Source organism: Xiphophorus couchianus, chromosome 4, assembly GCF_001444195.1.
Source record: "Xiphophorus couchianus chromosome 4, X_couchianus-1.0, whole genome shotgun sequence".
Lineage (NCBI taxonomy): Eukaryota > Metazoa > Chordata > Actinopteri > Cyprinodontiformes > Poeciliidae > Xiphophorus > Xiphophorus couchianus.
In genome coordinates, this window is record NC_040231.1 from 19,362,404 (window position 1) to 19,385,483 (window position 23,080).

Here is a 23,080-nt window from a genome sequence, read left to right on the forward strand (position 1 = left end):
ATACACAGTACATATTCGGGTTCATGAAATGTAACTCCCCAACACCTGCTACACTGCTGCAGCCTAAGACCATGGCATTCCCACCACCATGCTTGACTGTAGGCATCACACACTTCTCTTTGTACTCCTCACCTGACAGCTGCCACACATGCTGGAGACCATCTGAACCATCCATCCATCCATCCATTTTCTGTTCACCCTTGTCCCTAATGGGGTCGGGAGGGTTGCTGGTGCCTATCTCCAGCTACGTTCCAGGCGGGAGGCGGGGTACACCCTGGACAGGTCGCCAGTCTGTCGCAGCCATCTGAACCAAACAAATTAATTTTGGTCTCATCAGACCGTAAGACCTGGTTCCAATAATCCATGTCCTTTGTTGATATGTCTTCAGCAAACTGTTTGCGGGCTTTCTTGTGTACAGACTTAAGAAGAGGCTTCCTTCTGGGGTGACAGCCATGCAGACTAATTTGATGTAGTGTGCGGCGTTTGGTGAGTACTCTTAGGGACCTCTTAGGGGTGTACTCACTTTTGTTGCTGGTGGTTTAGACATCAATGCCTTTACATAGAGTTATTTTGTGGGAAGAATAAATGTACACTGTTATATAAGCTGTAATCAGATTACTTTTCATTGTGTCAAAGTGTCATATTGTTGGTGTCATCCCATATACTTGAATACCTGCAGAAATGTGAGGGGTGTACTTACTTTTGTGATACACTATACATTAACAGCTATAGGTTACTTGTACATAGATAATAGATATCCTAACTTGTGCTAACAGCACTTCTGCATTATTATGTAATGTCAAGCATTATTTCTATTTGTGAAGATGTCAATTACCTGTGAGGCAAGAGGTAGAGTTCGTTTGGAATCCCCCCAGGACATGATGCAAGTCTGTTTGGCCGGATCCTGTGGTTATTCCAGAGATTTTTGCATTCATCCAAGTCTTTCTGCAGAACTCTGGTGAAGCAGAATCTGAGCAAGCACTGGTGCTCAACGCTTCCGTTGAAGTTTCCGGAGTCTCTTAAATCTCCAAACAAGTCCATCCAAAACTGAGACCTGAGGATACATTGAATTAGAAACGGTTCTGTTCTTTTTCATATTAAAATGATTAAAAGATTGTCTGTCTTTCTCCATGTCCATAACATTGAAAGCATGCTCTAAATCTATGTCAAACGGAATATTGCATCCTAATTTTCCAAGTACAAACTAAAAATTTGTATAGCATCTGTAACCAAACAATGAAAAATTCTAATTTGGAAACAAAATATTTGCTAAAGCCTTATGAAAATAAATGTTTGAAACTAATTCAATATGGCATGTTAACTGGCAAAACGACAGCTATGTGACTGCCAACTCCATAGGCACTTCCTATGGAGTTGCCATGACAACAATAAACAAACCACAAGCTTAGAAGTAGCTTTCACCTCATCCTTTATTTATAAACAGTAAAAGTATGTAACGTCTATTACTCCATAACGATTTTTGAGTACTCTACCCACCTGTGTGTAATACTAAAATTAATATCACAAATATGTATTGTAGTACTTTCTGCAGAACCTGCAAAATTTGCTTAACTAACATAGAACTTACGTGTACTGTATGTTACTAAAGTCACCAGAACCTTGTTTTTCACACGAAGAGTTTGGACCTACTTTACAAATCCTTTTTAAACTCAGACTGTATGCTTCCGCGGATTTCAGACCGTGATCAGCTTTCGCTGTACTTGACATCTGAAAAACACAGATATGTACCCACCTTCCTCTTCTGAAAAAAGACCACCATGACTCGATGCGTTGATTCCCTGTGGATGATCCGTAACTGTGGCTTGATGACCCAGCATAATAATCCGTATGCGCATGGCGGAGGGTACACTGTATTGCTGCCACAGTCCCGTTCTCTGTGCCGAGGTCTGTTCGTAGTCTCATTGGTATCACTCCAAGACTCTTGACACAGTTTATATAATGCTGGGCAATGACAGAAGGATTGTTGTTTGTTGCCCCACAAACAAGCCACATCATTCTTCTCGAAAATCCATCAATGCATCCTGAGATGGCCAAGCCGAATGGCTTCAGTTTGTCGTAGCCGTCTACATGCCATATGTAATTGGGCCCCATAGAGTGATAGGTGCGCCTTGTAAATCTCCTGCGAGTCCTCAGAGCGATGCCTTGAGGGTTCAGCTGCCTCAGCAGTCTCATTACAACATCACGTTTGACACACAGGTTGTGTTTTTGTTTGAGAACTTGCCACATGGTCCGATAGCCAAATAATTGCCCTGGTCCTCTCAGCTCGGCCGTAATGGCACGCCTCACTTCCCGAAGTGGAGAGTAGTTGCCTCTTCTATGTAGCCCCGCTTCTTTTAAATAAGTCTTTAGTGAACGCATACTAACTGACACTTTGTGGTTGGTCCGAAGCATGTCCAGTATCACCTCATATGTATGTCCTGAGTCAAAAGACTCTCGAATAGCAGTAGTAAGGTTTGGATCACCGAGAACATTCATGTTATTAAAAAACACGTTGTAGCCAGAATAACTTCCGGTTCAAAAGTAAAACGAGCTGTAGTCCAATCAGCGATTTCTTAGGTCTCCCACTGGGACATACCTTTTCCGTTGTGTTTTCGTTAATGTCATTGTGTTTTCGTTAATGTCGTTGTGTTTTCGTTAATGTCGTTGTGTTTTCGTTAATGTCGTTGTGTTTTTGTTAATGTTGTGTTTTCGTTAATGTCATTGTGTTTTCGTTAATGTCGTTGTGTTTTCGTTAATGTCGTTGTGTTTTCGTTAATGTTGTTGTGTTTTTGAATTTGTAATTGTGCTTCGTTAATGTTGTTGTGCTTTGCACCTCAGGGCCACCGTAAGATATTGTACTCAAAATGTATTAAAAAGTCAATAATTTTTATCGTAAATTAAAATAAATAAATGAATAAGAAACACCTGCTCAAAGTCTAACAATCACCTGTAACCACAGAATACTGGTAAAAAGTTAATTCACTGAAAATTTGAATTCAAAAAGCCACACCAAAATCATCGGCATAGTCTACCTTGGAATAAAATTATTCATATGAACTTGTAATAGCAAATATTGTGCTAAATGCTTGGCTTCAACCAGGAGAATAGTTTAAAAAAAATGTAGGCCTGGGCGTGCCGTGGTGGCGTAGGGGATAGCGCGACCCACGTTTGGAGGCCTTGAGTCCTAGACGCGGCCGGAGGGGGTTCGACTCCCGGACCCGGCGACATTTGCCGCATGTCTTCTCCCCCTTCCCGTCAGCCTACATTCGTATAAGGGACACTAGAGCCCACAAAAAGACCCCCCACTGGAGGGATAAAAAAATAATAATGTAGGCCTTCTTATGAGTGATGTCAGATAATTTAACTAAACTGTTTAGAAAATTAAGCATTCTCATTCAAAGCTTTAATCAAAATGCTTATAAGAACATGAATCTTACTGCAACATCACATTTACTTTATAGATATGAAGGAAAAAGCATCAAATTTCTTCTTTTAATGTTTAGCAGTGAAGAACTCTGGCCAGACTGACTGTCATCTACACTGATAGAGATGCAATGATGTGACATTGTTTCCATCACAGCACCAGTCACCACCCTCAGAAAAACTGGGATTAAATGAATAGTGAGGGTGGAAAGGGAAATAGGAGAGAAAACTGGCATAACAACAAAGAGAATAAGAAGGAAGGTTTTTATGCAATTAGATAAACCAGAGATGGGAGAGAGAATAAAAAATGGCGGCGATGGAGGATTGAAGAGATGAGGATACAAGGTGGAATCTAAAGGGAAAAATGTTGAGGGGGGTTTTGAAAAACAGACAACAGAAAGGGAAGAATAAGAGCGAATGGTTGGGTGAAAACCTGAAGTATGAACTGAACCAGCAGGACCAGGGTAGGAAGTGTGTCTCCATAAACATTCTGTATCTGGGTCTTGCTGATCATACAGTCGCCCTAGGAGACCACAAAAATGCAATATTGGTCCCATGTCTTTTGATGGATGAGGCCCAGGTTTCAATGTCAGAGCAGTCAGCGCTCCCCTTCAGCAGGGACAAATCACTGAGCCTCCTCCCCCTCCTCAGAATGGCAGCTAATACAACTAATGGAGCCATCTACGAAGATGGACCGGCCAGGTGCTGCTGGAACTAACTTCCTCTGTCCTGTTTTCAAAGATTTATCCACTGGGCGTAGCTTTTCTTTTTTTTTTTTTTTTGTAGATTTATGCATAAAACACAACATAAAATGTCCCCTTTCCTTTTGTAAAAATTCTAAACAAAATCAATAACATTTGATTACTGACATCAAGAGCTGATCACTGTCACCTTCAGCCCCACCCCTTTCATGACCTGCCTTAAATCAACTCTGTGACCAAGGCAGCAGCAGAAGGAATTGTGAATGAGCTGCAGTTGGATTTTAGACAGTTTTTCTTTTTCCAAAAGATCCTCCTTTGTGCTGACCTACATCTCTTTTTTTCCTTCCAATCATCTTCCCTCTCAGGCCACCACTGGTTCTGAAGACTACAGTACAGGGACTGATGACGGGCAGCCCGGGGAGTTATTATGGTGAGACTCTCTGTGATTGCTGCCTAAGACTAACTTTGGAACGAGTCAACTTTCCAAATATGTCATCTGTTAAAAGGTGACAACTTCCTGCTTGATCTATAACATACTGTGTTACAATGTGCAACTCCGCACCATCGTCAAATAAAACTATAGTTAAGATGAAATAACATCAAAGCATTAAAATATATGTGGAGCTGAAGGGACTGGTCTGAATTTGTTTATTCTAATCTCTGTGTAAAAACATTTTCCCGTTGATCCACTGAATGACAGTGTGGAAACATAAACTCCCACACACTGTCAGTACTCACTGTCAAATGACTATTTATAATTTCAGGCCATGTTGGACTACAGTGCCAGCAGCAAACACAACACTGGCAGATCATTATAACCTGGAGGGTGCTTTTTTATTTTTGATTTTTCTGCTAAGTAATTTAAATAAATATTTACTATGTGTGAGGACATTTTAAAGCAGCTAAACATCAGACAGAGATCAAACCAATGTTTATGGGACATATTTTATTTCTATTGTCTGTAGCTCTGTGCTCAGACACCTTAAGCAGCTGCTGACCGCCTAAGAGCAAATATGAGCCTCATGATTGTAAATTTTTAAGATTTTCTCCATACAGAAATTCTCAGGGCGATTAAGATGGATAACATTGCACTGATTTCATCCTTTTTATAATTTTCAAAAATAAAAAATAAAATAAAGTAAAAATTCAGGTTGTGTTCAGCCCTTTTTGGGCAATTCTGACTCAATCTTAATTTGCTACGTATCAAGCCAAATTTTGGTAGTTTAAATTTTGATCCAGAAGTAAAAAAAAATACTATATGACCTATTTGCAAAAGAAAAAAAAAAAAAATCTTGATGCTCCAAGATTCTGAGAAATACAGGACTGCATCTAAATGAAAAATAATTTAAAATTGTAATATTTATTTTCATGATATAATGTATATAATGTACTGAAGTCATACATCATATCAATTCAATACAATATAAGTGCAATATTTATTTCATTTCAACTTTGATGAAACATGTTTACAGCTCCTTAGCGATTTTAGGTTGATAAGGTGCAACAGAATGGGCCGTTTGAAATGACTGCGAGTGAAATTTTGCATGGACATAAAACATTACTGGCTTACACAAAATCAAACTATACAGAAATGTTTCATATTGAAACGCATCACATGTCTTCACAGCTTTTACAACCTCATTGTTCAAAGGTGGGTTGTCTGGGACCCGTGAACTCTTTTGGGTTTATTCATATTTATTTCCCCGTTGCATCTCTGTGTGTGGTGCATCCCTGAGCTCATTAAGATGCAGCTCTGGCATGCAAAGGCAGCTTTCTCAGACGATAATAACAAAAACAGCCTCCGAGCCACCATCGTTATCTGCAGGTGGGTGATTATGTCCGGCTTTGTCCAGTCCACTACAGTGACTCACATGGACTTACCTAACGTAAAACTGCATATCACAGATTAGAGGACCCATTAACAGAGTTAGAGGATGGAGAGAGGATCTTCTGCATGTTAAATTTAGGATTTTTTTTTTCTTTGGCAAAGTGTGATCAAAGACATAGTCCAGATGTCAACCATTTTAGATTTTACATTACAGAGAATCTTGCAAAAGAAGAATGGAAAACAACTCCTCCAGTGGGGAATAGTCACTGACAAGTCACAGCTGAGCAACTCCGCACCAAAACTTAGATATAAATCAAATAGTGGAAAACCAGAGCCCATCAGATGCAGGTGTCAAAATTAAACACAGTTTGAAAACATCTCCTCTTACAGGTAAGCTAACCATATTTGTGCACAGGTTAGCTACATGATTTGTTTTCTATAAAAGAACAAGCCATTGTTGTTCAGTTCAGATGGAAACTTGAATAAATTCTAACTTCTTGGTTAAACTGCTCTTTGAAAAAAGCCATCACCTGCAATCCCATAAATGTCAACATCTGACCACAGAAGTGTGACGATGTTTAGGATACACCCAATAGCCTAGTTTTAATCAAGAAAAAATATCTGAGCCTGACAACTGCCTAAGATCTGTCAATAAAGCAATGCAATAAAAAAAACTCAACATTATCTTTCTATTTTAAACATTGTAATGAGACAATTAGTCATGGTTTTGGTGAAACAACAGTCAATGCAATGAGTCTACTGAATATTTTGCAAAATGGCACAACTTGTAAGTGCCAATTTCTCTTTTGACTTCTGAGGTTGTGTTTTTATTTCATTTGGATCTGCCCACTAGGCTTAGCACTGAAAACCAGTGTCAACACAACTCTTCCTGCAGATAAAAGTCAATGCTGACTTCATAGATTTGTATGACCTGTGTATTTATTTTGACACTTGAAAAGCTCAACAGAAAAAAAAACTCACTACAAGGCATAACGGTAATTTTATTTTTAAAGTAACTCAGGGAGTGAAGCTCAGAAAGAAGAACGAGAAAACAAAACAAGAACCAAACCAAGGTTCTTATGTATTAAAACAGCATGTTAAAAAGTACATAAGCTAAATAAGATTTTACACTTATTGAATACAGTAGACCAGGTGCATTGTTAAGCAAAACCTTTGATAAATGAGGTGTAATTAAGAAAAAGTGATAATGTACTATATAAATGCATTTCTGACAAATGTTAAAAATATATTAGTAGCATTAAATTAAGCGAGGCACTGTCACCTCAAAGTGTATTGGAATCTCTGTTAAATGCAGAGATTACATTTGAAGAAATACCGGTTTGTCACCAAGTCAAGGTTAAGATTAAAATTATAGCTTCAAAAAAGTATGAGAATTTGCATAATTTCCAGTTATGTGGCTTAATGTATAAGTCACATAACAGTGTAAAAAAGCAGAGTAAGCTTATTTAGCAAGGGGAAATAGTCGTTAATTTGTATCATACCACTAATTAGCTTTGTAGCTGTAATGTTGAGAAGACAATGAAGTTAGAGTGATATGTTCATGTTAACAGGGGATGAAATGAGTCAGCACACTGTGAAAGAGATCACTCATAATGAACTTCCTAAACTTATTACAGATTCTGTGGCTCATCTGAGATCCACAGAGATTTTAACCTCTTATAACTTAGAACAGCCCACACACTTACATTTACTGTTTTGTTTCAGGCTCACAGTTTTTATCGACATAGTTTCCAGCTGGAGAAAAAACCAAGACGCAGTTGTTATGGTGAGATATCTTTTCTGCAGAGAGTTCACAAAGAAGCAAGAAGTTTACAAATTATAATAGATCTAAATTTAGCTTTCATCATGCAACATGTCCATATGCAGCTTGTTTTTTTCTTATTTATATTTAAACCATATCAGTTTATTTATCTGCTATCTATTTTTTAGGTTTTCCAGCTGAAAGATATATATGGCAAAAGTTTTGCCTCAAAGCTCCAGTTTTGAGCCTATTTTTGTCTTGAAGCATAATTCGTCTAGAGAAGCTAGAAGCAAATGATTTTCCTTCATCCTCGCTCTGTGTAGCTGTCTGACAGCTTCTTGTTTTGTCACACATAATCTTGGCGGGATCATCCCATTGCATCTTACTCAGTCGTGCTGAAGGCTTTCTGACAACAGCCAGGAGCAGACCAGCAGACAGAAATGCAGCTCGAAAAGTAACTACAGAAACAAAAGGGAGGAGAAGGACAGATAGAGATGATGATGATAGAGAGCTGTTATTAGATGAGGAAGAACAGTGGACAACTTGGCCCACATGAGCCCTCTGGGTGGAGGCGAGGTGGCTGGGCTGTGATCAGAATGAGGCACCTGACAACCCCACAGGCTAGACAGTGGTGGTCATCATTTGTTTACAACACTGTTTATAAATCATTTTTGCAACCCCCGCCCCACCCAAAAAAAAAAAAAAAAAAAGAATTATATTGCATTCCTTTCCAAGGCAAGCTTCTAGTCTTCATCCACCAAAAGTTCACAGATAACCTAGTTATAGCAGCATGGTTTGATGTACTGAAGGAATGTTTTGATAAAACTTTGCGCAGCTGAGATATTTAATGGGAAAAAACAATAACATCACATAAAAACACCTACGCTGGAATGTGTAGCTGCTTTTCCTGAACTATGCCCTGCTGTCCTGAGCCCAGCAGAGTGAAGGCAGTACGGTAAGTACTTTATCCCTCTAACACTGATGCGATAAGAGAGAAGCCTGTGCAGTCCTTTGTTCACCAGCTGGGAGACTGCGTTAGTCTGTGACTGCTGCTGCGAGATCACTGGTAGATGAGAGAACTTAGCATATTTTTAGACGAGCGTTTCATGCAGAGAATCTTACTTCTAAATAATGAGGGTGCCCTGCTCCTGTGTCTGCGATTCAAACATCAAAGGAGCAGCAAAGAGCTGCAGTCAAGCAGACTTTCAAAGTTCTGGGTGGGGACCACAGAGGATATGGGAGTGAAAATGCAGCAACAACAAATAAAGGAAACAACTGGTGGGAGATTGTGCTATTATGTAATATAAAAATGAGAGAAAACTTCAAGTTGGGCATAAAATTAGTGGGAAATTTTAAAAGCCCACAAAGCTTTTAGGGCAAAATGACAGAGAGCTAGCATATTCGAGGGAGAGAAATCCAGAAAATGTAATGTTATAAGTTAACGCTAGAGAATGACGTGGTCAAGTTGTTTACCTGTTTCTGGGAATTAGTCGAGTTTGGGGAGTTTTTTAATTTAAGTGCTTACTACACTACAAGGGTGTTTGGAGTTTCATCTATGACATGAAGCTTGAAAAGTTTAAAATTATATCACACTTTCAAACAGGATCAACTTTTCACAGAATAATTAAAATAAAAACAAATCTCTATGAGGCCATGGAGACATGGTGGAAACATAAGGCTAAAGTATTATTAGAGAGTTTAAGTTACATTTTATTTTGTTTTTTTGTGAAACTTTAATTTTCCTAATCAGTGAGGGGCTAATAGCCATACAAATCTCTGAATACATACAGTACAAAACAGGAATCACACAAAACAAATCAATCAGCTGTAAAATTTTAACAGATAATATAAAAAGCTTTACTGAAACCTTAAGCTAAATGACAATTACTTTGCATTTACCATAAGCATATCCCTCATGTTATGAAGACCGTAAAATGCACCAGTGTCCCACAGGACTGAGCAACATGCCATTCTGCAGAAATAACTCGAGGAACACACAAAACTTCAACATTCAGTCTTCGAACTGCAGGATTCAACTTCAACTTTTATTGGGATTTTTTAACTAGACAGCATCAAGCCTGATCCACTGAAGTCCAATATCAAACTATCAGGACTCAAAGAATACACCTAGAGGTCCCATTTTGAACAACTTAGAAAGCTGAACTACTGAAGATTTTACACAGTGTGAGGCGTTTATGACACTCCTGTCTACTTCACATATTGTGCTCACATTCATGCGCCTCCATCTGTAATTACCTTTTATCTGGTGTGGTTTCATTTTCTTTGCTTGCCGGAGCTTCCTGAAGATCTGGGAGGTTGGCAAAGTCATCCTGTTCAGCCAGCCCGATTGCTAGAGACAGAACAACCATCTTCCCCTCACTGGACACACACATACAGAGACAAACAAGGGATCACAAGTCCACACACAGGTGGAATATGTGGACAAACGGCGACACACACATATTCCAGGCAAAACACACAGACAGGCAGTGATGGGAAACACACCCAGCACACATTCATTTGGTGTACAAAGAGAGAGTGGGAGAGAGGTGGTAGAACGATATGAGGACACTACAGTGTTTCATCTTAGCAAAAACTGCAACCACACCTTTGCAATGTATCTTATAAAAATCTGCATGCAATCGGTAACATCTAGAAAGCATGAGGTTTTGCCGTTTCATTACTTATGCAAAACAAGTTTTAAGAACCGTCACGTTTTCTTCAGATGTATTTTACAACTAAAGTAGATTATGTGAACAACAGTCGATAAATCAATATCAATAACGTATGAGGATAGTCTTTGTACTCTGGCAGACAAAATTACATGATTAGGAAATATGAATTTCCATCCCCAATGGGATCATTTATGCAAAGAGTTGCTCACATCTTTAAATTTCTGAGTTTAATTTTCCCATTTCTAATGTTTGCAAATATGCTTAGACCAAGTTAAAAAGATCAAGACATTGCTTGATATTTTTCATTTTACACCTCTGTAGGAATGAGCTATTAAAAGGCACAGAACGTATTAATCACTACAAAAGTCTTATTCTCACATTTTATACAATGAGTCGAGCCGTGGAACCTATGATCACTCAGCATTCTGTCACAATAGGATGAGCAGCTTGTTCTGGAAGGACTGATTGTTAATGTGCCAGTTTATTTATCACATACTGAGTCCTTGGTTGTTTGATCTCTTAATGCTGAGATTAGAGTGTGTACAATATTTGTTGTTATTTCTAGATTTATTTGAGATAACAGGAGATGATAAAACTTTTTTCTCCTTCTGTGCAAGAATGGGTTTAGTTTGACTATGAAAAACTGTTACTAAATGTCAAAGGCAAAAATTAATAAAATTAATTTAGATCTAAAATACCAAGTCAGGCTACCACTTGATTATTATGAAATAATAGAAAAATAGCTTTCAGTCTCAGTTATTGTTCATGAATGCCTGCCTGATGAGGCTTAAATATTAAAAAAACAATAGTTAAAAGAATATGTCCAACACTGGTAGTCTTGAGCAGTACTGCACATGTAAATATGGAATAAACACAAACAACATCTCTTCTATATGAGTTTAATACCAAAATCAATTACGGTACGCATTTCCATTAAATTACTTTAATCAATTAACTTCCATAGCTAGTAACACTCAACTAAACTATATGTAAAAAAATGAAAGAACAGCAAAACTAATATATAATACTAAAAAGTAAAAACTAACAAAAAATAAACAATGATATAATAACATGAATAATAATACGACCGAGTGACAATGTACTGACCTCTGACATTTGCAGAGTGTACACTACTTTAAACAAAGCAAATAAAACTTTTATAGATACAGAAATTTGCAATTTATGTTGTTATACTCAAGACTTTTTGAAGGGGCTATTGACATGTCTTAAAGTAATGATTCAGATAATGATACAGATTGTGAAAGCTTTGATAAACTGGACTTTGGGACCAAATGTAGGCATTTACATATTCCCTCTTCAAGGGGGTATTACCAACATACGTGTCAAGTATAAAGGTAAGACCACTTGCTTGGCTTGCGTGCATTCAATGCAAACTTCTAAAAGCATGACTATAACTTTAATGGTCATCAATACTGGTTTTCCCTTTAGCAGCACCAGATTCTGCTGTTCAGAACTCTGACGCACCATGAGAAATCCAGGAACATTTCGCCAGAAAAGAAACCGAGAAAAAAAACGATTAAAAACACCAATTTAAGAGGCAATAGTGATTTTTGTAATATACTTCTTGAAGCTATGAAGAAACAACCCCATGCTTTAAATAGCAGTTTCAGAAGTTTTAAAAAGGTAAACTTTGTATTTGAATTCAGCTTGTTTACAGTATAAATCGGAGCTGTTTCGAAGACTGGGGGGAACGAACACCTGATTAACATACTGGCGTTTATTGGCTATTCACACACTTTTTTAAAATTGGTTTCAGCCAATAAGGTGAAAGAATCACATTTAACATCACCACTATAAGCTTTCCTCAGGCAGAAAGAAAAAATCGTCACGTTGTTGGAGAGTGAAAGGGAGGAAAGAAAAGCTCTGGTAAAATGCAGTGAACTCACATTGTTTGATGAGAATGACTATCAGTCAATAACCGTATAAAACATTGTTAATACTATACGTGGCCTGTTTTTTCCCAAGCAGTTTAAATCCTGGAAAACACAATAAAACACAACAAAACAGAAAATCAAAACCAATATTTAAATTGTTTTTCTTAAGCTAACTTATCTCTGCCCTGGCATACCTCTTGCATTAGTCATCCTTAATGAAGCAAGGAATCTCCAATGAATGACGGAAACCTAACAGCACAGGGGTTTTTGCAGCGTCGGCTGGGGAAACAAAGGCAGCTGCTGCTCAGTTTGTGGTAGAACAAGCGTCTGGAGCTGAAATTCATTCTTTCTCTTGGAACGGGGGAGGCAGCAAAGGGGAAAAATAGTGCCAGTGGCCTCTGGTATAAATAAAAAGGGAAAGTAGATACAGCAGCCGCTCTGCCGGGCTGCGTATGCGGGGCTGAGGTTCTTCTCCTTTTAACTCCAGGTGATGCTCTCCTGTCCTGGGGCAGATGTTGACTCGGCTGGCACATGCAGGTAGCATTGGTGAAGCTGTGGTTCTTCTCCCTCAGAAGAATAGCACCAGCAACAGTTCAGTGATGAAAAGAGGAACAATGTCTCTGTTGGGGAATCTATAATTCAAAGATTTTGCAGAATTTCAAACAAGCCAAGGGCCAAGGCTTATTTCTTGGGAATACAGATGCTTGGTACATAAAAAGTACTCTGAAATTACTACTTTGGACACAGGGTTTCTTTATAAAGTAGTCCCTTCCTTTGCCATTGAAGAAAGAAGTTCCCTCCAAGGTGGCAAAGAGTGTGAGACTGGGAGGAGAGTCCAGGCACAAAAATCCTTTCGAATGGACAGCTAAGAAAGATCCTCTTCCCAAAGTTGTACTGTATACTCCCTATGACTTAATAGAGTCACTTTACTGTTCTTTTAATGCAACACTTGCCATCTCACTTTCCTAGCTACAGTAAGTGATATACTGTAAGTTTGATACTGAACTCTTACATCACTGAAGAATTTGAGGTTTTATTGTTCTTGGTGGAAAAAATTATTAATTTAAGACAGGAAACAAAACTCCCAAATAGTAAATAAAACCCATCACTGATTAAACAAACATCAACAGAGACATGAAAGTGTGCCTAAAGTTTAGAAGTATGTAAAAAGTAAGGTGGATCAAAAGCTTCTACAAAATGAAGGTTGTCTTTTGATGTTTTCTGCTCATTTTCCCACTGATCTTTCTCTCATCTCTGCAAATATCACATGTAGCGCACTCCTGTCCTTAATTCAATGCTGTTTGTAGAAGAAATATTGACAGCAAGAGGGAACATATTAGTACTCAAGAGGCAGTAGCCCACTGGGAACGCATAAACACAACCCTCATGATGCTGTTTGATGGGCTGACTGAATTTGTATAGATGACAGTAAAAGAAGCGTGCACCCCAACCAAAGGATGCTGAAATCATTACCACCTACAGCAGGTCTATCGATCTGGAATAAAAGCGCGGTGACACAAGATACAAATGGAAGAAAGCTGCTGTTTTTTGTTGTCCATACCATCAGTTGATAAATGCATAATACTGTATCCCCAATCATCATGGGTGCCAAAAAATAATGTATTTGCTCCACTGACATTCATAAAGACAGAGATTGCAAGCAATGAAACCTCAATATGGTTTTTCAGCCTGGAGACAATGTTAATAAGAGAACCAGCAAAAAGCTCAGAAGGGAAGAGGTTTGGTTATTGATGCGTGCAAGAGTGTGTGTTTATGGTCAAGAGGGGAGGCCGGTGAGGTACAGCACATCATCTGTAATTTATCATTCAAGTCAAGCAGTAGAGAAGATCTCTCTGGACTCTGTAACTCAAAAAATCAGGGGCCTCTGTATTCCAATATCTATCCTGTTCACCAGATATTGCATGGAATATTGTTTGATTAAAACATATGCTTGATGTCAGATTGGTGGTTTGAGTTAAAATATATTTTAATTGGGGATCAGAGGCAGAGGGGGAATTCTGACTCTTAATCTTCTAAGCTGGTAAGAAAATTACATAGGGTAGGCATAACTTGGCACAACTCGAGGCACTTGGCAAGGTGCTTCCAACATAATACTTGGTATGTGTTAAATATTCATCAGCAGGCATAAGTGGTACAGTGGATGTGTGATATTTGTGGAGGTAAGGAGCCGCAGCCACTCGCATATGGCTAAAATGTGCTAATATACTTTTGTAGTTCACACTCCAAATATACCTTAACATTCATTAATGCAAACAGTGGAAAATCTTGCAGCATTACCACAACAGCTACTGCCTTCAATTTTCATTATTTGCAATTTTGGAGGTTCAGCCAATAAGTGCAAAGGAAAAGCACTGACCTTTGGATTGGATGCTTTGAATTTGTCAAGTAACAATGACCTTGAGCCAGTCATAACACCAAGTATTTCACCTTCCCATGCTGCATTTTCTTTGAAATATATCAGATATTCTCTAAACATCCATAAATAAGTTAGTCTGTAAATACTGAGCCACAAATAGAAAAGTGTCCACTGTATACACCACACTCTATACCTTAGCCCACCATGTTTACTGTGTGGTGGGCTAAGGTATACAGCCTCAAAGGGATTATAAAGTTACCAACTGAAATTTCTGTAGTCTAAGAAAAAATACTGCAATGCTATTTAGGGATCTTACAACGCAATATGCCTCATATATTGAAATATTGAGTGCCAGTTCATCTATGTATCTGTACCATTTCAAAGCTGGGATACATATACAGTTTTAGGGTTTGAACTTTCGGCATAAAAATACATATGTCACCATAAAGTACAAGAGTGCTTATTTAAATATTACACATACTCCTTCCTTTGGTTTGATATAGTTGCATTTCTACAAACATTGAATGTTGTAAGTTAAATCTAAGATGCTGCATAGTCATTTATCTCCTGGATCTGACATTACATGCAATTATATGATTACATGTTGTCAATGTCAGTTTTTTCCTGACTTCATTATATAAGGTTTTTGTGTCAGTTTCTGAGCTCATCATGAGTATGTTTACAAAAAGTGAGCCTAGGTGAACATACCTTATTTTCTTACTTGTAAATATACCAATAAAACAGTTAAACATACAAAAAAATAAATGTTTTCAACCACAGTAAACTGGAGCATAAGGCACAAGCTATTTTTCTATAAAGAAGCCATCCTTTGTGCTCTGTGTGCAGTCAGCTGTGAGATGTGTGTGCAGGGACTAGCTACAGAGTGCTGCAGAGAAAATGATTTACTATGATTTATAAAAACACTGAATAGCGCAATCTTTAAGCAAACAAAAACTCAGGGAAATACAAGCTTAATGTAAAACTTAAAACACCAACACAAAATCCATCTCAGCATTTCCAACACTGACAGCAAACTTGTTACTTTCACTGATATACTTGAAATCACTGAGTCTACTTAAAGTGCATCGTATCTGATCTATTACCTACACAGAGTTACACACATTCTCTTACTCTGCACTAAATAATATAATTAATGTATTAGTAAGATGTATGACGTGAGAATGACAGTACATGATTAAAAGATGTATGACAGGTTTGGTTTATCTTGTCTTATTTTTTTATTATAAATTATCACACACTTGCTTGGAAAAGCTTAATTTCTTATATTTATCCTATAAATTATGAAGCAACACTTACATTAATTTCTAACATTCATAAAGCAATATGTTTAGGTTTTCTTCAATGCCACATTCTACTTAATTGTTTGATTAGTTAAACATCAAAAATACATTAAAGATGTTACAAACAATAATTTGGTATTACCATGTTTTAATGATAAAACCAAACTGAAAGGACTCAATCAACTCTATTTGAAGGACTTAGTAACTTTACTACTGCTAGTTCTCTCTTTAGCCAGGTTATAAATAAATAAATTAACAAATGAATAAGTACAAATAAAAGTTTTAAATCAGTAGAGAACTTCATGACACTTACAGGAATGACTTGACGTCCAGACCTCTGTGGCGAATCTGCTCCATCATGTGGTCCCAGCTTCCTGGATTTGACCGTGATCGGCCAGCCCCTGTCCCTCTATACCTGGAAGCTCCAGCCGGACTCCCCCGGACCCCCCGCGGGCCCCCACGGTGGCCCCCGCCGCCTGGGCCTGTGTGCAACTGACCCAGGCTCTGTGAGGTGACCGGGGGGTCATTGGGACCCGGAGGGGGCTGGTGGGTGAGGGGCTGTTGGAGGCTCTGCTGGCGGACAAGAGGCCGGGGACGCGCGACAGCCGATGAGGGGATGTGCTCCAGAGTGGAGGCAGACGAGAGGGAAGCATCCCCGAAACTGAGCGGAACGATGTGAGCAGGAAGGAAGCAGATGGACACAAGAGGGCAGAGCTTAGAATTAGACACAACATGGATTGAAAGGTGCAAAAAAAAAAAAGCTCAACAAATGGGAGCATGTGACTGCTGATATAAAGAAAAAATGTTAGTAAGGAAAAAGGGCAAAAACGTAGAAAATAGAAACAGAACAACAGAAAAGTTGCTGTTATGTGTGGTGCCTAGATAAAGACTGATGCTTCAACGTTCGAGCTTAGGCTGCATAAAAGTGCATGTGTGTGTGTCAGTGGAAAAGCATGTAATGTAAACACTCAATTTTCTTTCCATTAAAATTGTGTCAAAACAAACCCCTGCAAAATTTAACTTGATTTAAACTGAAGTATCACTATCACTTAGCTGGAGCTTCCAGCAAAAACTGTGGCTGGACGTTATCGCTCTCTCTAATTAGCTTTGACCTACTTCTACCTTCTTGACTTGATGACTTTTGCTTCCATCCGTCTTTCTCTAAGGTCCTTTTCCACTCCTCCCACTCCTCCTTTTTACCTTTGCGCTCCAAGACTCAGCAGTTCTTCATCTCTCCCCTGTCCATTCATCTTTTCCCCACCCTCAGCCCTCTCATCACTCCATCTCCCCACCGCCTTCAATCACTGCTCTTTAATTCTGTTCTCTAATTATTGGTCTCTTTCTGTTATACTCGTGTAATGCTGCTACTCTTCTTATACTCCCCTCAATCACAGCCATGCCTGATAACTGTAAGCCTGTGCTAAACAGCTCAGTTTTTAGCTAAAGCTCTGAGGGAGGATTTACAACCTGGACAGGAGCTGTGTTAGCGGAGCTCTTTGGTATTAACTCGGCCTTAACCCCGATGGAGCGCCAGAGAAAAAGCACCCAGAGGTGCTAAGCAAAGCTGCATCTAGTAAATGCAGGAGCTCTTATGTAAACAAGGACGCACACACACATTTTTATAATTCAACTCGGGGGCTTTTTTTATTGTTATTTATTTACTTGCACCCAATAGTAAAACTTAATACATGTGGATGAATGTATCCACATGTATTGTGTATTGTGTAATGTATTGTGCTAATAACATCTTTTTTTTTAATTTTTAAGTTTTCAGGTTTAAACTATGATGTGCAACTAACTACTTACATTTTGCATATCATCCTTCAGTACAATTGACATAAACATCTGTAAACCAATCACCTCTGTGGACATTTCATGTCTAGTAAGGAGCCATCTACCATCACACTATGCTTGAGACAATTTGTACCCATGTAGACAGCTAATATTTACAGCGATCTTTGAAAATCGGCTCATATTTTACAGTTACTTTGCTTTGATCAAGAGTCATAAGTAGCTATGAATTATTGGCATCAAGTAGCTCAAATGAGACTAGAGCCACAGCTGATGGAAATGGGGTGTAATCTAAAGTCTTTTTTAATTCAATGAATTTATGTCAGAATTCTGCTTTGTTTATGGCTCATTTATAAATTCATCAAATTACTTAAACAAGTTAAGTTTGTTAAGTATTTAAAAGTTAGACAGGTAGGAGGTTCATAACCTGAGCATAAAATAGTGTGTTTACAAATACAAAATGGAAGAAAATTGGGAGAAAAATGGCAACAGAGTGTATGGGATTGAAGTACAAACTGATAAATGGCTTATTACATTGGCACATAATATAATATGATACAATAAAATAGCATTTCTTAACCCCAAAACAAGAGCAAAAACTGGTCGTGTTTTTTTTTTTTTATGTGGTGACTATAGTCTTGGTTTGAAACAGAGAGTTATTTAAACACTGAGGCTGTTACTGAAATTTCCTATGTTTGGCTGTAAGTGTTCAAATCGGTGCAGATGGCAAAGTTATATGGACCCACACACAAGCTGAAGGTAATGGATAAATTAGACCTCAGTGTGGTTAGTCTGAAAGCATCAAACAGTCACAGCCTCTTATGGCACATGTATCGTTCAGAAATACCTATAAAAAAACACTGACCTCACATTTTTATGCATGTATAGATACAAACAGATTATATAGTCTGACAAGTACTGTTGAAAGGACTTTCTTTTTCTGACAGTAGATTAAACAAAATAACCTTCTATTTTGGATACTGTGCTTTTGAGATTATAAAAATGATGTAATTAATTGTGTCAATGTTTCTTGTTGGTAGCATCAGAAAGATGACGGAGTCAGAACTGGACCTGCTGAGATCCAAATGATGCCCTCAACAGAGGTGACACCACATTATGATGTTGGACCACACAGCTGGTCCAACATCTTGGCAGCAGTTCAAAGTGGTCAGTGATGATGGAACAAAGGTTTCCTACCTGAGGTTGAGACTTCTGTTTACTTTTCCAAATCTCCTAAAGTTTGCAATTCTGAGAACTAACATATTTCTATAACATTTTTGGCTCATTCCTTTGCTTGTGCAATTTAGGCTACTGGAGAAAGAAAATAAATAGCAGAACAAAATCTTAAATGTCTCAGCTAACTTATCAGACGTTAACAAAGCCATGACATCATCATCTGGGTTTTTTCCCTTAAAGTGGTCGTTATCATCCTGTATGAAAACTTCTGATGACTTTGATTACATTATTAAACAATTCTTACACATTCTTTCTCTCAATATTGTGCAATTTAGCTAATAGAAATTATTTTGGTGATTCTAACTGACTTAAAACAAAAGAAATTTGATCTGATTCAACTTCAGACTGTAAGAAAAATATGTTTGTGTCTTTTTATTGTATGGTGTGAGGGATTTACCCCCCTCAACAGGTGTTGTTGTTTTTTGTGCTTCCTGTATTGTTGCTTTATTTAATTTTTTGTTTTCATCATCCTCTCTTTCCTTTGAGGTCATGTGTTGCCATGGAGGCGCGCCCATGAGCAGTGATGCCTAGGACCTGGTGTTTCCAATATACCTTACTGGGAAGGTCCATTGTTTGAGAAGGAGGAGAGATGTTTGTTTTATTTTTTGTTTGGTTCCAGCTTATTTTTGTTTTTGTTAAATTGTTAGTTGTAATTCTGTAAATATTTGTTTAGGAATATTGTTTAGCACAAATGTTTGTTCTTTTGTTTACCTGGAAAGGTAATTGTTGTCTCCGCTCCTTAATTAGTCCTGGCCATACTTTAAAAGCCAGGTGGTTTGAATCAGAGGGGTGGCTCCCTCTTGTTTGGAATGTTTGTCAGTTTGAAAATGGTAGTGTAATGTGCAAAGAACTGATAAAGAAAAGATTTATAGCTCTATAATGGCTGGACTTGGTCTGATTTTGGATCGCAAACCAACTTCTGGTTTCAACTGTAAATGAAATAGAGAGCAGTCATATTGTATTACAATTTAAGTATCAGTAAAAGGATTGAGTTATTGATGAAATGTAGTTGTTAATCTAGAATAAAAAAACCCTCTCTAACAGAAATAATGTAAAAAAAGGTATAGAGTATAAAAAAGTAAAACCCAATCTAACAAAAATATTGATTTGTTTGCTCAACTTAATTAAGAATATGTAATATTTAGAATAATTTAAGAGCAATTTCTTATAAATGACATGCTTTACCAAAGAATAAGTTACTTTCTTCAGTGTCAAATGTGTTCAAATGTGAGAAACGCAAAAGTTAAGAATACAGCAACACTTGGAAAAAAGAATAATTATAGTACATCTGTATTTAAGTATGCAAACCAAAACAAATAAATGCTATGATCAAAATGAACGATAAATAAAAAGATCAGCCGACAAGTTTAACATTTTGAAATACTTATAGGTGCAAAAGTCATGTTATCTTAAGTGACATAATGAAAAATTAATAAATCTGTCTGGATTGATGGTGACATTAGGCCAGACATCTGGGAGCCAGTCTCTGGCCTGATAAATTGTGCCGGTCTGTCCAGTGACACAAATCTGACACAGATTTTTCTCATTTGGAAAAGGTACTGGTAATAAAACAGATACTCCTTTCCTTATAGGGATTTCCTGTGTCTATTCATCTGTTAAGGCGGCATATGTTTTTGTCATCTTTTGAATAATATATGTGGCAACAGCCACTTATTCAGAAGCCCGAAGCAATGAGCTCTTTTGATCTGCTGAATCCCATTAGTGACTTAGAGGGTTATTTTCAAATTTCTTCTTGCTTGAAAGTCAATTAAGATGACTATAAACCTTGAATGATTTCGTAATTATCGGAAATTGAGGAGGGTGAAAAAACAACGAGACTGCAAAAAACAAAAAAATGAAAATCCTGACAGAGAAGTGTGAAAAGAGAGTGTAGGAGAGGCAGAGAGAGGAGAGGTAAATGCCCAAAAATAGATACCAATTCCAAGAGGAGAAATGGAAATACAGAGAAACCAAAAAAGGAAAACAGAACAAAAAGACAAGGGAAAGGCATGTCACAACTTCATTTATGAAATTCAAGTTAAGATGCAGATATGCAATCTTACAGCTTGTCAAAAATGTACACACACAAGTTAAAACAAGTTAAGTTCACTTCACTTAAACAGGTTGAGAGCTTTGTTATTATATACAGTATACAAAAGAGTCAAGCGAAGACATCCAACGCCCAGAAATTCAGAAACAATTGCTTGTCCTTTCTTTCATGGGATGAGAAAGTTAACTGCATAATTGGTGAGTGATGTTCATGTGAGGCTTGTTTTTATTTTACATCTGTGTATCTCGATTGTTTAACAGATGAGTTATGCAGCTACGCATGATTTAATCATTATGTGTGGAGTGTCTTCAGTCCAGTAAAGGGGGAAGTAATAACTCTAAAGTCAGTTTCTAATCTGTCTATTCAACTGTCTCAAGGAGACAGAGTATTATAATGAAGAGTTGCACAATAACAACTGAAAGCGAGGTTTACATGTGGAGCTTCTGCAGTGAACTCTGCTGTACCCGTTTGTCATACACTTTATTTTGCTCCGCTTTACAGATCAGGATATATCCACAAAGATTTATTATCGACCTATTCATGCAGTAAATGTGTAACGGTATTCATACCACACTATCACAGTGAGTGCAGGCATAGCGGTTCGGTCCATGCAACCGGAAAGGATTTTCACTCCCATCCAGAAGAGAACATGCATGTGTTTTTGTGCTTTCACTTATTGGCCATAAAAAGTCTAGGAAAGGCTTCACCTGCTTTTAAAACTCCTTCTAGAAACTTTTAATACTTTTAATATTGTGTTTGTTAAAGAAATGTAAAAAAAAGGAAGAGAAAACAATTAAAGTAACTATGATTACTTTATGTGGGTGCATTGTTTTAGCAAAATGGCATTTCCTGTGGACATGATCACCCTTTTCTAAAGAACCAAGAAGCTGTTGCATCATTCTCAAACAAGCCTTATGTGCAAACTAGGCAACGAAACAGAGAAATGTTAGGAAGTAATGCAAATCAATGCATTGCGTCCTGGGCAGACTTTTCTTAAAAAAACCCCAAAACAAAACAAAAAACCAATCAAAGTCTAAACAACTTATAATTACAAATGTATTAAAAGTAATAGTCATCCACATATGTTGCTTATTGGTAACTTCAAAATGTAACTAATAAATAAGATAATTTATGTTGAGTGAATAATTAAACTAAATTATATGTATATTAATATTTGTATAGAAATTTGATCTTAAAATTTGATATTTAAATTTCTGTGGAAATAATTATCTTTTGTAAATGGGACAACTAACTCGTAAACATCATATGCAAACTGGAGTACATTCTAAAAATGTATGAGTAACAAATATCTCTTAAAACAGCACAGTGATTACATATTGCATATTACTTCCCAGGGAGGATTTGGTTGTGATGGTAGAAAGAAGAAAACATTGCAATGTGTCTAAATAAAGTGTAAATGAGACTGAAAAGACAGAAACATTGTGCATAAAAAGTCATCAACTGATTTTGAAACGCGGTTTTCAGGGTTGATTAAAATTAGAGGTGGAAGTTTTTTCATCCCTTGGTCCACATCTGCATAAGATGTGGTCAGAAATAGACTTTTCCAAATATAACATGCATAAAGCATTGATTACAAGTACACTGTTTTTTTTTTTTTAAATATTACTGCTGTGGTTTCTGGTGCTAATTCTAGCTGCAATAGCACCACCATGTATGAAGCATTGTCAGCTCAGGCTCTCAACACAGTAAAGGCCCTAAACTGACACAGATGATAATGTACACAAAGCAAAGGCATGTTGATACAAGCTAAAACAAACATATCAGTGCATATCCAGTGTTTGTAGGGTATGCTTCTAAAGAAAATAAAGCATTGTTTTACCAATTTTACCAAAGCCTACATTGAAAATATGACCTCTCGTCGTAGTTAAAATGCAAATTCTCACTTTGGTTTGATAAACACAGTCAGAGCTTAGATGACCGCAAATGAACAGACATTCAGTTTCTCAAACCTTCAGGTAGTATTTATTTTATTCGATACTCTTGATACTCTTTTTTTCAATCTGGAGATCAGTCAGAGCCG

The 23,080-nt window shown here is 37.5% G+C and overlaps 2 protein-coding genes across 4 annotated transcripts in view; both read right to left on the bottom strand.

Moving 5' to 3' along the window:
- syt7b (synaptotagmin VIIb) overlaps positions 1 to 23,080 on the bottom strand; it is a 112,000-nt gene that overhangs the window by 22,672 nt on the left and 66,248 nt on the right. For 2 of the 3 annotated variants that reach the window (XM_028014969.1, XM_028014971.1), the window contains 2 exons: positions 16,276 to 16,623; positions 9,971 to 10,093 (listed from right to left, as the gene is read on the bottom strand). In XM_028014969.1, coding sequence (XP_027870770.1) covers positions 9,971 to 10,093; positions 16,276 to 16,623 — 471 coding nt within the window. The remainder of the gene's footprint in view (positions 1 to 9,970; positions 10,094 to 16,275; positions 16,624 to 23,080) is intronic. The other variant, XM_028014970.1, reaches the window with a different exon arrangement.
- Positions 681 to 2,654, bottom strand: LOC114143170 (uncharacterized). The gene is made up of 2 exons (XM_028014972.1): positions 1,754 to 2,654; positions 681 to 1,054 (listed from the first exon to the last, which is right to left on the bottom strand). Exons 1-2 carry the CDS (start codon positions 2,494 to 2,496, stop codon positions 832 to 834), a joined length of 966 nt encoding a protein of 321 aa, XP_027870773.1. The 5' UTR covers positions 2,497 to 2,654; the 3' UTR covers positions 681 to 831.